We start from the raw sequence: 15,835 nt of genomic DNA, 5'->3' as shown, positions 1-15,835 counted from the left end.
ACCTTAGTGTATAGGGAAGAAAGATGTACTCACTATATGAGAGTATAAGGTATGTTTCCAAGTGAGAAACACTATTTTAAACTTGCAGTAGAAAAGTACAGTCAGTGTGTCAGAAAGGGATTCTGTACATCAAGAGGCATCTATAGTGTCTGCTTTGTGGGGGTGTAGGGAGAAGTTGTCTTTGACGCTGACATTGGTTCAGTTTTGCATGTTCCCCATTGATGGTTAGGTTTAGGATTGGAGAAGGGGAAGCAGATCCTAGATCTATACCTGGTGGAAACTTCACCCCCAGAGCCACTGCAGGGCTAAATATGTGACTGTTTCCAGACTAAGTGTCCACTGTCACCTGCAGATCCCTGACTGCATTTATGTTCACATTCGTCTGTCATGAGTCTCAGTGCTATCATGACGGCATACACTCACAGCCCAAGAAAAGCTTTGATATGGTCACAGGAACATGCGTGCATGCTCTGAAACAGACACACACTCATTGACATGAACACACTCTCTCTCACACACATACATACACACACCCCTCCAATCTAATCTCTCCACAATGTATTGCAAGCCTGCACTAGTGCATTAGGATTCATATCAAGTTCACTCATTCGAGACCCTCAGTTCGTGAATCCATAAAACGTTGGCTCCCATCTTCATTTTCCCTACAGGTAACACACACAGTAGTAGTCAGCAAAAACAGACAAAGGATGCATACCGAAATATGTTTTGCCATTCTCTCTGCATGCTTGGAAGGTAGCAGATGCCAGGAGAACGCTACCTGGCTGAATGCATAGTGCCAACTGTTTGGAGGAGGAATAATGGTCTGGGGCTGTTTTTCATTGTTCGGGCAAAAACCTTAGGGAAATCTTAATGCTACAGCATACGATGACATTCTAGATGATTGTGTGCTTACAACTTTGTGACAACAGTTTGGGGAAGGCTATTTCCTGTTTCAGCATGACAATGCCCCCGTGCACAAAGCAAGGTCCATACAGAAACAGTTTGTTGAGATCGGTGAGGAAGAATTTGACTGGCTTGCACAGAGCCCTGAACTCAACCCCATTGAACACCTTTGGGATGATCACCCAACATCAGTGCCCGACCTCACTAACGCTCTTGTGGCTGAATGGAAGCAAGTCCCTGCAGCAATGTTCAAACTTCTATGTGAAAGCCTTCCCAGAAGAGTGGAAGCTATTATGGCAACAAAGGGTGGACCAACTCCATATTAATGCCCATGATTTTGGAATGAGATGTTCGACGAGCAGGTGTCCACATGCTTTTGCTCATGTAGTGTATTTTTTCTTTAAGAATAAAATCATTTATCTTTCATCTCTTTGGGTTTCATCATTTTCTTTAAATTCGCAAGAGGCTTAATTTGTCTCACCGGAGAAAACATCAGAGCGAGCGAAACGGTGCCCCAGTATGTGTAGCACATTTATCTTATGTTGTCTGGCCCAAAACTGTATGACAATGTTGTCACCCATAGCATTGAATTCAGTAGCAAGGGAAGCCAGCGGTCACTTGGCTTCCTTTGATAATTAAAAAAGTATAATAATAGCGAATCAGCATTGAGCTAAACTGAGTGAGGTCAACTGTGAATGGTCCTGGCGCACCATAAAAAAAGTGTCAATGGAATCCAGTTTAGATTTGGCTTCAGACCAATCACATCAAATCTAAAGCAAAACATCAGAAAAATTTTTAATTGTGGCATCTCATTGTGTCGTCCTCCGGTGGATAGCTAGAGAGCTAAAATCTTCCCTTTCCTAAATATCCATGGATGGATTTGGACTTGTGGTTTTACTTAATTCTCCGTACTGGACAATGACTATAATGGCAATTCTGACCCAACCATAAATGCATACATTTTGCCCCTGGTCTGAGAGGATAGAAGTTCAAAATGTTCATTGGAAAACCTCTCTGGTCGTTGTAGGTGAATATGTTTTTGAAATGCATTGCTCGACTGAGGGAGAGATAATTGTATGTGTGGGATACAGAGATGACGTAGACTTTCAAAAATCATGTTAAAAACTATTATTGAAGATATTTACTTACTGACTTATTTAGGCTTGCCATAATTAAGGGGTTGAATACTTATTCTCAAGAAATTTCTGCTTTTCATTTTCAATTATTATTATTTTTTCAAACAAATAAACTCAGCAAAAAAATAAACGTCCTCTCCAACTGTGTTTATTTTCAGCAAACTTAACATGTGTAAATATTTGTATGAACATAACAAGATAGAACAACTGAGACATAAACTGAACAAGTTCCACAGACATGTGACTAACAGAAATGGAATAATGTGTGCCTGAACAAAAGGGGGGAGTCCAAATCAAAAGTAACAGTCTGTATCTGGTGTGGCCACCAGCTGCATTAAGCACGGCAGTGCATCTCCTTCTTGTGGACAGCACCAGATTTGCCAGTTCTTCCGGCTAGTGGCCGGAGACTTTAATGTAGGAAAACATAAATCAGTTCTACCAAATTTCTATCAACATGTTAAATGCACAACCAGAGGGAAAAAAATTCTAGATCACATGTACTCCACACACAGAGATGCGTACAAAGCTCTCCCTCGCCCTCCATTTGGGAAATCCAACCACAACTCTATCCTCCTGATTCCTGCTTACAAGCAAAAATTAAAGCAGGAAGCACTTGTGACTCGGTCTATAAAAAAGTGAAAAGATGAAGACGATGCTAAACTACAGGAATGTTTTGCTATCACAGACTGGAACATGTTCCGGGATTCTTCCGATGGCATTGAGGAGTACACCACATCTGACACTGGCTTTATCAATAAGTGCATTGAGGCCGTCGTCCCCACAGTGACTGTATGTGCATACCCCAACCAGAAGCCATGGATTACAGGTAACATTCGCACTGAGTTAAAGGGTAGAGCTGCCTGTGTGATCACACTCTCCGCAGCCGTCGTGAGTAAGACCTTTAAACAGGTCAATATTCACAAGGCTGTGGGGCCAGACGGATTACCAGGACGTGTGCTCCGGACATGTGCTGACCAACTGGAAGGTGTCTTCACTGACATTTTCAACATGCCCCTGATTGTGTCTGTAATACCAAAATGTTTCAAGCAGACCACCATAGTCCCTGTGCCCAAGAACACAAAGGCAACCTGCCTAAATGCCTACAGACCCATAGCACTCACGTCCGTAGCTTTGAAAGGTTGGTAATGGCTCAAATCAGCACCATTATCCCAGAAACCCTGGACCAACTCCAATTTGCATACCGCCCAAACAGATCCACAGATGATGCAATCTCTAATGCACTCCACACTGCCCTTTCCCCCTTGGACAAAAGGAACACTTATGTGAGAATGCTATTCATTGACTACAGCTCAGCGTTCAACACCATAGTACCCTCAAAGCTCATCACTAAGCTAAGGATTCTGGGACTAAACACCTCCCTCTGCAACTGGATCCTGGACTTCCTGAAGGCCTCCCCCAGGTGGTGAGGGTAGGTAGCACACATCTGCCAGACAGATCCTCAACACTGGAGCTCCACAGGGGTGTGTGCTCAGTCCCCTCCTGTACTCCCTGTTCACCCACGACTGCATGGCCAGGCACGACTCCAACACCATCATTAAGTTTGCAGATGACACAACAGTGGTAGGCCTGATCACCGACAATGACGAGACAGCCTATAAGGAGGAGGTCAGAGACCTGACCGGGTGGTACCGGAATAACAACCTATCCCTCAAAGTAACCAAGACTAAGGATTGTGGACTACAGGAAAAGGAGGACCGAGCACTCCCCATCTACGGGGCAGTAGTGGAGCCGGTTGAGAGCTTCAAGTTCCTTGGTGTCCACATCAACAAACTAACATGGTCCAAACAGCAAGACAGTAGAGAAGAGAGCACAACAATGCCAATTCCCCCTCAGGAAACTAAAAAGATCTGTCATGGGTCCTGAGATCCTCAAAAGGTTCTACAGCTGCAACATCGAGAGCATGGTTGCATCACTCCCTGGTACAGAAATTGCTCGGCCTCCGACTGCAATGCACTACAGAGGGTAGTGCGTACGGCCCAGTACATCACTGGGGCTAAGCTGCCTGTCATCCAGGACCACTACACCAGGTGGTGTCAGAGGAAGGCCCTAAAAATTGTCAGAACCCATCCACCCCAATCATAGACTGTTCTCTCTACTACCGCATGGCAAGATGAACCAGAGTGCCAAGACTAGGACAAAAAGGCTTCTCAACAGTTTTTACCCCCAAGCCATAAGACTCCTGAACAGGTAATCAAATGGCTACCCAGACTATTTGCATCGTGTGACCCCCCCAACCCCTCTTTTTACACTGCTGCTACTCTCTGTTTATCATATATGCATAGTCACTTTAACTATACATTCATGTACATACTACCTCAATTGGGCCGACCAACCAGTGCATCCACACATTTGCTAACCGGGCTATCTGCATTTTGTCCCACCACCCACCAACCCCTCTTTTACGCTACTGCTACTCTCTGTTCATCATATATGCATAGTAACTTTAACCATATCTACATGTACACACTACCTCAATCAGCCTGACTAGCCGGTGTCTGTTTGTAGCCTCGCTACTTTTATAGCCTCGCTACTGTATATAGCCTTTCTTTTTACTATTGTTTTATTTATTTACTTACCTATTGTTCACCTAACATCTTTTTTGCACTATTGGTTAGAGCCTGTAAGTAAGCATTTCACTGTAAGGTACCTTACAATACCTGTTGTATTCGGTGCACGTGACAAATAAACTTTGATTTGATTTTGAGATGTTACCCCACTCTTCCACCAAAGCACATTTCTAGGGGGGAATAGCCCTAGCCTTCACCCTGGTGAGGATCTGCCTTACAACAGACCTAAAATCCCTCAGTCCAGCCTCTCCCAGCCTATTGTGGACAGTCTGAGCACCGATGGAGGGATTTTGCATTCCTGGTGTAACTCGGGCAGTTGTTGTTGCCATCCTGTACCTGTCCGGTAGGTGTGTTGTTCGGATGTACCGATTCTGTGCAGGTGTTGTTACACGATCAACTGTCCGTCCTGTCTCCCTGTCTTAGTCGTCTCACAGTACGGACATTGCAATTTATTGCCCTGGCCAGATCTGCAGTCCTCATACAGTGCCTTGCGAAAGTATTCGGCCCCCTTGAACTTTGCGACCTTTTGCCACATTTCAGGCTTCAAACATAAAGATATAAAACTGTATTTTTTGGTGAAGAATCAACAACAAGTGGGACACAATCATGAAGTGGAACGACATTTATTGGATATTTCAAACTTTTTTAACAAATCAAAAACTGAAAAATTGGGCGTGCAAAATTATTCTTTTTTCTATTCTTTCTTGTTAATCTACCCATCGTGTCCGATTTTTTAAAATGTTTTACAGCGAAAACACAACATATATTTAAGTTAGATGACCACCAAATTCAAAAACACACAGAGTGATATTTCACAGTCACAAAAGCATAAATATAGATAAAATGAATCCCTAACCTTTGATTATCTCCATCAGATGACACTCATAGGACATCATATTATACATGTATTGTGTGTTTTGTTCGATAATGTGCATATATATATATATGTATATATTTTGTATATATATATATATGTATATATATATGTATATATATATACAAAATCTGTTTACATTGGCGCGTTACGTGCAGTAATGTTTTGATTCCAAAACATCCAGTGATTTTGCAGAAATACTCACAATAAACATTGATAAGAGATGCAAGTTATTCACAGAATTAAATATAAATTTATCCCCTATGCAACCGCTGTCAGATTTCATTTTTTTTTTACAGAAAAAGAATCATCTGAGAACAGCGCTCAGAACCCAAAGAAATAGCCACCATTTTGGTGTCAACAGAACCTACAAAAAACACTATAAATATTCACTTACCTTTGAATATCTTCATCAGAAGGCAGTTCCAGGAATCCCAGTTCGACAATTAATGACTGATTTACTCCATAAAGTTCCAAAAAGCCCATAATTTAGCCACTTGTTGTTTGCTTGTTCAGCCCAGCATTCAATCCTCAAAAAGCACGAGCAATTCCTCCAGACAAAAACTCAAAAAGTTCCGTTGCAGGTTGTAGAAACAAGTCAAATGATGTATGCAATCCATATTTAGGATGTTTTAAACATTAATCAGCAATAAGGTTACAACCGGAGAATTTCATTGTCTGAAGAAAAGCGTAGGAACGCAAGAACACTCTCTTGTGACCATGACCGCACGTAATGAGACCGAGGCTTTCTGCCAGACCAGCCACCCAAAGAGCTATTATGAGCCCCTCCTTCATAGCGGAATCATACAACCAGAATCTAAAGACGGTGACATCTTGTGGAAGCCCTAGGCATTCTCATCCATGTCAAATCAAATCAAATTTTATTTGTCACATCCACATGGTTAGCAGATGTTAATGCGAGTGTAGCGAAATGCTTGTGCTTCCAGTTCCGACAATGCAGTAATAACCAACAAGTAATCCAACTAACAATTCCAAAACTAATTTCTTATACACAGTGTAAGGGGATAAAGAATATGTACATAAAGATATGAATGAGTGATGGTGCAGAGCAGCATAGGCAAGATACAGTAGATGGTATCGAGTACAGTATATACATATGAGATGAGTATGTAAACAAAGTGGCATAGTTAAAGTGGCTAGTGATACATGTATTACATAAGGATGCAGTAGATGATAGAGTACAGTATATACGTATACATATGAGATGAATAATGTAGGGTATGTAAACATTATATTAGGTAGCATTGTTTAAAGTGGCTAGTGATATATTTTACATCCTTTCCCATCAATTCCCATTATTGAAGTGGCTGGGGTTGAGTCAGTGTGTTGGCAGCAGCCACTCAATGTTAGTGGTTGCTGTTTAACAGTCTGATGGCCTTGAGATAGCTGTTTTTCAGTCTCTCGGTCCCAGCTTTGATGCACCTGTACTGACCTCGCCTTCTGGATGATAGCGGGGTGAACAGGCAGTGGCTCGGGTGGGTGTTGTCCTTGATGATCTTTGTGGCCTTCCTGTAGCATCGGGTGGTGTAGGTGTCCTGGAGGGCAGGTAGTTTGTCCCCGGTGATACGTTGTGCAGACCTCACTACCCTCTGGAGAGCCTTACGTTTGTGGGCGGAGCAGTTGCCGTACCAGGCGGTGATACAGCCCGCCAGGATGCTCTCGATTGTGCATCTGTAGAAGTTTGTGAATGCTTTTGGTGACAAGCCGAATTTCTTCAGCCTCCTGAGGTTGAAGAGGCGCTGCTGCGCATACTTCACGATGCTGTCTGTGTGAGTGGACCAATTCAGTTTGTCTGTGATGTGTATGCCGAGGAACTTAAAACTTACCACCCTCTCCACTACTGTTCCATCGATGTGGATAGGGGGGTGTTCCCTCTGCTGTTTCCTGAAGTCCACAATCATCTCCTTAGTTTTGTTGACGTTGAGTGTGAGGTTATTGTCCTAACACTACACTCCGAGGGCCCTCACCTCCTCCCTGTAGGCCATCTCGTCGTTGTTGGTAATCAAGCCTACCACTGTTGTGTCGTCCGCAAACTTGATGATTGAGTTGGAGGCGTGCGTTGCCGCGCAGTCGTGGGTGAACAGGGAGTACAGGAGAGGGCTTAGAACGCACCCTTGTGGGGCCCCAGTGTTGAGGATCAGCGGGGTGGAGATGTTGTTGACTATCTAAGGTGGACATCCAATGGCACTGTTTTGTAAATTAAGTTCTCACTTCCTGTTTGGATTTCTTCTCAGGTTTTTGTCTGCCATATGAGTTCTGTTATACTCACAGACATAATTCAAACAAAAAATATTTTCCACCATAATTTGCAAATAAATTCATAAAAAATCCTACAATGTGATTTTCTGGATTTTTTTTTCTCATTTTGTCTGTCATAGTTGAAGTATGATGAAAATTACAGGCCTCTCTCATCTTTTTAAGTGGGAAAACTTGCACAATTGGTGGCTGACTAAATACTTTTTTGCCCCACTGTATAAAAGCAACAGATACCATTAATAAGAAGGGGCTAGAAGCGTCTTATATGGTGAGCTACCAAGTGGCTAGGACAGGCAAGCCCCATACTATTGTGGAGGACTTAATTCTTCCTGCTGCCGTAGATATGGCTGGGTCAATAATGAGGAGAAAAGGCCCAACAAACTACAGACAATTCCTTCATCGAACAACACTGTTTAATGACGCATCAGTGACATGGCGGGAGATGTTTTGAAACAGTTACTGCGTCACATACAAGCCAGTGAGTTCTATGCGTTCCAGCTGGATGAGTCAACAGATGTGGCGGGCCTGGCTCGGATCCTGGTATATTCCGAGCCGGTCATGGGTGCATCTCATGTCCTAAACGATATCATAGCCGCCATCGATAAAAGACAGGACTGTGCAGCCTTCTTCATCGACCTGGCCAAAGCTTTCGACTCTGTCAATCACTGCATTGTGATCAGCAGACTCAACTGCCTTGGTTTCTCAAATGACTGCCTCGCCTGGTTCACCAACTACTTCTCAGATAGAGTTCAGTGTGTCAAATCGGAAGGCCTGTTGTCCGGACCTCTGACAAACTGGCCCGTCTGTAGGGGTGCCAGGCAGACTCTTTTCACTGTATACATCAATGATGTCGCTCTTGCTGCTGGTGATTCTCTGATCCACCTCTACGCAGACGACACCATTCTGTATATGTCTGGCTCTTCTTTGGACACTGTGTTTAACTAACCTCCAAACAAGTTTCAATGCCATACAACACTCCTTCCGTGGAGTGCTCTTAAATGCTAGTAAGTGCTCTTAAATGCTAGTAAGTGCTCTTAAATGCTAGTAAAACTAATGCATGTTCTCCAACCAGCGATGCTGCTTTCATTTACAACTGCAATTGGGCTTCTCTACAGTAGCTACTGAGGGTACTACCTTGGACCACTTTCCTTTATTAATCCAGGTTGTTCTATGAGACTGGGCTTCTCTACAGTAGCTACTGAGGGTACTAACTTGGACCACTTTCCTTTATTAATCCAGGGTGTTCTATGAGACTGGGCTGCTCTACAGTTGCTACTGAGGATACTACCTTGGATCACTTTCCTTTATTAATCCAGGGTGTTCTATGAGACTGGGCTTCTCTACAGTAGCTACTGAGGATACTAACTTGGACCACTTTCCTTTATTAATCCAGGTTGTTCTATGAGACTGGGCTTCTCTACAGTTGCTACTGAGGAAACTACCTTGGACCACTTTCCTTTATTAACACATCCCACCAACGAACTACTGCGTCTTGCTCTACATCATCGGAGGCACAGTGGAATCGAGTTAGAAGTAGGAGAGGATTTTGTCACATGGAATGCTGCTGGAGACACGAAGCAGGGGAGTAAAACATTTATTAAATAACGCACAAGGAACGAGACAGGAACAGCTTCAGCAAACAGGTAACGCAAACAAAAAACTATTCATGCAGAAGACGGGGAACAGACAAATATAGGGGAGGTAATAAACAGGTGATTGAGTGAGTCCAGGTGAGTCCAATATCGCTGATGCGCGTGACGAGGGAAGGCAGGTGTGCGTAATGGATGATAGGAGTGCGTGATGCAGGGCAGCCTGGCGCCCTCAAGCGCAAGGGGGGGAGGAAACAGACGTGACACATTTGCGGTTCTCAAATTGTTTTACAGCTCTGAGCCCCAAGCAGATCTTGTCTGCTAAATGAACTAGTGTAGCCCACAGCCACTTGGCATAGACAGACCAGCACTTAACAGAAGGACAACTCAAACGTATGCTATTCTGTTCTGAAATAGACTACATTTTCTTATCATGTTTCTTATAAATAAATAATGGATTTATCGTGAAGGTGTATGCTATGTTACATGGATTGATTAGACTTCGCAAAATGTAGATGTTCTAAAGGTCTGAATTAGTGGCTTGTTAGGCTGTGTGTGGAAGCTAGGAGATGCTAAATGTATTTGTTAATTAATGGTCAATTACCGTGAGACTGACAGTTATTTGCTTGACAATCAGCCGGCTGACTAAATGTTGTGAACGCCACAGCCCTAGTTGTGTCAATGCCAGGCTATAAAATAAAGTGTTACCAAATGATCTATTAATCCTACATCATTTCATAAGAACTACTAAATGGTCTCGGACTGCGTTTCTGAGAAAGAGTTTCCCAAACTGTGCATGTTTCTCATGGGGTTGTAGGGTGCGGTATTCATAAGGGAAATAGTTTGTACTTAAATAGTGAGGTAAGAGTCTGTAATGGTGACACATTATTCGAACCCGTAAATCTATTAAGAAATAAGTGATCAGAGAAAAGCTTTAGAAAAATCACAAAAGCTTTATTTTCCCTCTCACATGAATTGCCATTGAAAAATAACTTGACATTATATTATACAAATACTGTAAAACTCCCCTTGTAAAATTCTAATACATGATTTATGCTGCCATCATATAAAATGAAGTCCCTTGAGCAGTATCTTCTTCAATAAAGTACCTCAAACTGTGAAATTATTACAAATGATTATTGTTTCAGTCAAAATGTTCCAGTGAAATGACTTTCCTTACTGATCCACAAATGTCCAAACATCCAGCTGATGAGACACTAAGTCAGTAGCTGCTACTTGATATGGCCTTGTTACATGAATGATTTCTTTACAACAGTACCAAACATGGTGCCTCTCACTGGAAATAGAAGATCATCCTTATTCCAGGAAGTACAGATGCTATATAAACATTCTCTCAGTTAACTTGCAACATATTTTTGATTTGCTTGGAGGTAGTCTCGTCATTCAGATGTTTTGTTGTGTACCTGAACGTGAAGAAAGAGAGTACAGTCTGAACATCTATCCAAAACAACTCTAGTGTTACCTAAAAACCACATTAACAGTAGATTGCAGCTAAATGGTATAAATCATCTTAACATCCACATATTTGCTCTGAAGAATTGCTGAGTCATTTGATGTACTGATGGAAAGGTCTGGACTCTAGGGTAAGATAACATAGATAAGAAAGCATTTTATAGTCTGCTTCACAGAAATGTGCCTCATAAACAAACTCCTTACAGGACATAAAAATAGATAACATACAACATACATACAGCATGTGGCGGGCAGGGGACTGAACAGAGTGGCTTAGTCGGTATAAAATATCATCACTTCTGGCAAAACAGTGTTCAAGAACAAATCAACAACATGCTAGTATAGTAGTGGCCTGAGGGCACACACTTAATGTGTTATAGCTGCTGCCTTTACCAGGAACTAACGGGGATCCTTAATAAATACAAATACAAACAATGTAATATAACATGGGTGGACAACTTCAATCATGGGCGGCTGCAATGCCAAACTCTTACACATCTGATTAATCGAATCATGGTCAACTTTGAAGACTCATAAATTGGTTGATTACATGAGTCAGGTGTGTTAGTGTGGCCCTTTAACACGGAAGTTGAGACCCCTGTCATTGAAAAGTCATTTAACATGGAGTTAGCATGTAAGTACACACACACTATTATACATTCAAGATGGCAGATAACCATTGCATGTATGGGACAGAGAAACCACTTACCTGAGAGCATTTAGCAGGCCTTCCACACTGCTTTGGGGCTGATCCTTTAAGACTTTGATGCACCCTTTCATCTATATCAAAACAAAGTCAGTTACACATTTATGGTTCCATATGTCAGTGTCCCTGTATGTATTCCTGCGGGATCCCTAGGAGGTGCACATTTTTGTTTTAACCCAGCAGTAACACACCTGATTCAACTAATCATGGGCTGGTTGTTAGTGGATTATTTAATGTGTTGTTGGACTAGAACAACATTTCCCCTCCCTGTTGATACAACAGTGATATATTAAGTTGTTTTTCAGGTATGACAACATCTGGGGCCGTATGTATTAAGCATCTCAGAGTAGGAGTGCTGATTAAGTATCAGTTTGGCCTTTTAGATCACAATGAATCAGATTACATAGACAGGGGAGACCTGATCCTAGATCAGCAGTCCTACCCTGAGACGCTTGATACATATGGCCACAATAAATGTCATAAGAACTCTGTTAACGCACCTCGATCTTGGAGGACTTGACGAAGGCTCCAGCAGGGTGAACATAGTCATAAAGAATGATCACTCCCACCATCACACGCAAACAGAAGGACACAGTATCCTCGCTGGCAAAACGGCTACGGTATTCCCTGTGGACGCACACACACACAAACACGCGTGCGCAAAGACACGTGTGTAGACACACAAGCGTACACACGCAGTCACATGCATGCCCCCAAACACACAGACAAACCAAAAAACAAACATTTTTAGATAATGTTTAGTGTTCAAATAAATTAAACCTCAAAGCAGATTCAACAAAGCAGACAGACTTCATGGTAGAAAGTACAGTACAGAGTCATTTGTGATCTGACTTTCTCAATGTCACAGAGGGGAAAAGAGGTCTGTCTCACGGAGTTTCCAGCATGACTTTGCATACGCTGGCCATCGTGCACAAGCAGTCCGTTGTGTTTTCAATGGGTAGATCTGTGTTCTGGTCAAATCAACAGAAAACACCATCTTATTGACACAGCTTTTGTAACCTTTCACATTGATGTTTTCCTAAAGCAAAACAGCACTAAACGGTGCAATTTTATTTGACTGTGCAATACTGTTTAAAGAAAAACTGCTGTACGAAAAGCCAGAAGATGAGAATAAACTACATAGCTAACATATTTTGCCATGTCTGTTTTCCATGATCACTGTCAAATAAACTGATACTGTAGCTCCCTCTTTATCAGAGACAGATGCTGCCCTGTTTCATTACATTTGGCAAATTACAATTCAACTAAAGTATCATCAAGTTGTCCAGTGAACTGCCTGTCCAGGACTTTCACACTATGAAATAGGAGCTATTATTCTTAAACAATGTAATGCTTTTTCACTTACGTCTGAAACAAACTTTGTTGTAGCGTCGCTTAGCGTTTTCAGCATGGGCGTGGCATTGGCGTAGAACAGAGACATCCGATTGGCCAGCTCATTGTTGACTTCGTTCTCCTCCTCTGCCTGAAAGCAAAAGAGTTGGGCCAGGATTGAATCAGATCAGTGGTAACCCATGTTAGCAGACAAACACGTAGCTTTTCATGGATTTTGTTTCAGCGGTGTCTGAGATTTAACTGCGTTAGAGCTGTCAAATCGGTGACCACATGGCTGATCTTATGGTCATTGTCACAAAACAACACCGTCCTTATAACCCACAAGAGTTAGAAGCTCTAAACAAGAAAGTCAGGCTATGTAGAAATAATGACACTCAAATGTAAAATCATTCAAGAAACTGATAGGGATTTCTATCAGCCTAATTGAGGTGTAGAGTACATCATGCATTCCTGTGTTCAAACTTGTAATGTAATCTACTAATGCGACTTAGTGAATCCAATGGCAATGTCCGCGATAAGTAACGTAAGGAGCCGCTTGTGTATTTGACAGCTCTAATGTAGTTATACCTCAGCCTAAACAAAAGCAATTAATTTAAAGGCAATGCTACCAAATACTAATTGACTGTACTGTATGTAAACTACCCACTGGGAATGTAATGAAATGTCACATTCTTAAAATAAAGTGGTGATCCTAACTGAACTAAGACAGGGAATTTTTACTAGGTTTAAATGTCAGGAATTGTGAAAAACGGAGTTTAAATGTATTTGGCTAAGGTGTATGTAAACTTCTGACTTCAAGTGCAACTTGTGAATTTTGGGCAATTCATTCTATCAAAACTGTAATAAGACATTACACAGTCAGCACACTACTTGCTGTGCTGTTCTGCATGCATTCTACATGTCATTTTACATGCGCTCTTCTGCCTCATTACATAGGCCCTCAAGTAATTATTCACAAGTCGCATGGGCTCTTAATTGGAGACACAAGGTCAATGATCCCCCTGTCTCGTCAATGCCCATGGGGCTTTCCCTTTGACCAATGGGAGGATGAGGTGACTAATGTACTACTGTTAGAATCCATTTACTGTGGGTATGTTTAACTGTGTGTGTGTGTGTATATATGGTATCAGTCAAAAGTTGATATGAAAAAGTATGCACTCACAAATGTAAGGCGCTCTGGATAAGAGCATCTGCTGAATGACTTAAATGTAAATGTACACTCACGGCAACATTGTTGATGCGCATGCGGTTGAGTGTTCTCCTGTAGTAGCTGAAATCATTCTGGATGGCAGGGTTCGTCATCTGTAGTAGAGGGTGAAAAGGTCAACACAAATTCACTCATGATTATCTTCAATGTCCCACAGTGGGGAGTTGAGCAGGGATTGTGCCAATTTGAAATCCAGTTATTAGTACTTAGCCTGTCGTACTAGCCTATCTCCTGAACTGACTGTCTTGATGGCTAGTTGACTATTTAAAACAGGTGTGTTCATGCTGCGCTGGAACAAAAGTGTGACTATTATTATTATTGTTCTACTTTGTTATTGACTTGTTTATTGTTTACTCCATGTGTAACTCAATGACACAGTAGAAAAAAGAAAGTCTATATACAGTGTGTGCAAAAGGCATGAGGAGGTAGGCAATAAATAGGCCATTGGAGCGAATAATTACAATTTAGCAGATTAACACTGGAGTCATAAATGAGCAGATGGTGATGTGCAAGTAGAGATACTGCTGTGCAAAAGAGCAGAAAAGTAAATAAAATAGAAACAGTATGGGGGTGAGGTAGGTAAATTGGATGGGCTATTTACAGATGGACTATGTACAGCTGCAGTGATCGGTTAGCTGCTCAGATAGTTGATGTTTAAAGTTGGTGAGGGAAATAAAAGTTTCCAACTTCAGCAATTTTTGCAATTCGTTCCAGTCACTGGCAGCAGAGAACTGGAAGGAAAGGCGGCCAAATGAGGTATTGGCTTTGGGGATGATCAGTGAGATATACCTGCTGGAACGTGTGCTACGGGTGGGTGTTGTTATTGTGACCAGTGAACTAAGAGATAAGTAGGAGCTTTAGCTAGCATAGACTTATAGATGACCTGGAGCCAGTGGGTCTGGCGACGAATATGTAGCGAGGGCCAGCCGACTATACAGGTTGCAGTGGTGGGTGGTATAAGGTGATTTGGTAACAAAATGGACGGTACTGTGATAGACTACATCCAGTTTGCCGAGTAGAGTGTTGTAAGCTATTTTGTAGTTGACATCGCCAAAGTCGAGGATTGGTAGGATAGTCAGTTTTACTAGGGTAAGTTTGGCGGCGTGAGTGAAGGAGGCTTTGTTGCGAAACAGAAAGCCGATTCTAGATTTGATTTTGGATTGGAGATGTTTAATATGAGTCTGGAAGGAGAGTTTACAGTCTAGCCAGACACCTAGGTATTTATAGTTGTCCACATATTCTAGGTCGGAACCGTCCAGGGTGCTAGTCGGGCGGGTGGGTGCGGGCAGCGAATAGTTGAAAAGCATGCATTTGGTTTTACTAGCGTTTAAGAGCAGTTGGAGGCCACGGAAGGAGTGTTGTATGGCATTGAAGCTTGTTTGGAGGTTAGTTAGCACAGTTTCCAAGGAAGGGCCAGAAGTATACAGAATGGTGTAGTCTGCGTCGAGGTGGATCACGGAATCGCCCACAGCAAGAGCGACATCATTGATATATACAGAGAAAAGAGTCGGCCCGAGAATTGAACCCTGTGGTACCCCCATAGAGACTGCCAGAGGTCCGGACAACAGACCCTCCGGTTTGACACACTGAACTATGTCTGCAAAGTAGTTGGTGAACCAGGCGAGGCAGTCATTAGAAAAACCAAGGCTATTGAGTCTGCCGATAAGAATACGGTGATTGACAGAGTCGAAAGCCTTGGCCAGGTCGATGAAGACGGGTACACAGTACT

At 42.3% G+C, this 15,835-nt stretch overlaps 1 protein-coding gene across 1 annotated transcript in view; it reads right to left on the bottom strand.

Moving 5' to 3' along the window:
• Positions 1–10,300: 10,300 nt before the first annotated feature.
• Positions 10,301–15,835, bottom strand: part of fam49ba (family with sequence similarity 49 member Ba) — a 40,771-nt gene continuing 35,236 nt past the window's right edge. Inside the window, exons 6-11 of the mRNA XM_064942562.1 lie at positions 14,124–14,201; positions 12,913–13,029; positions 12,438–12,517; positions 12,047–12,173; positions 11,550–11,620; positions 10,301–10,791 (exon numbers count right to left, since the gene is read on the bottom strand). Of these exons, the coding sequence (XP_064798634.1) occupies positions 10,722–10,791; positions 11,550–11,620; positions 12,047–12,173; positions 12,438–12,517; positions 12,913–13,029; positions 14,124–14,201 (543 nt within the window). The 3' untranslated portion in view covers positions 10,301–10,721. The remainder of the gene's footprint in view (positions 10,792–11,549; positions 11,621–12,046; positions 12,174–12,437; positions 12,518–12,912; positions 13,030–14,123; positions 14,202–15,835) is intronic.

Source organism: Oncorhynchus masou, chromosome 3 (genome assembly GCF_036934945.1).
Source record: "Oncorhynchus masou masou isolate Uvic2021 chromosome 3, UVic_Omas_1.1, whole genome shotgun sequence".
Taxonomy (NCBI): Eukaryota; Metazoa; Chordata; class Actinopteri; order Salmoniformes; family Salmonidae; genus Oncorhynchus; species Oncorhynchus masou.
The sequence above is the reverse complement of the archived record's forward strand: the minus strand, read 5'-3'. Positions and strand labels throughout refer to the sequence as shown.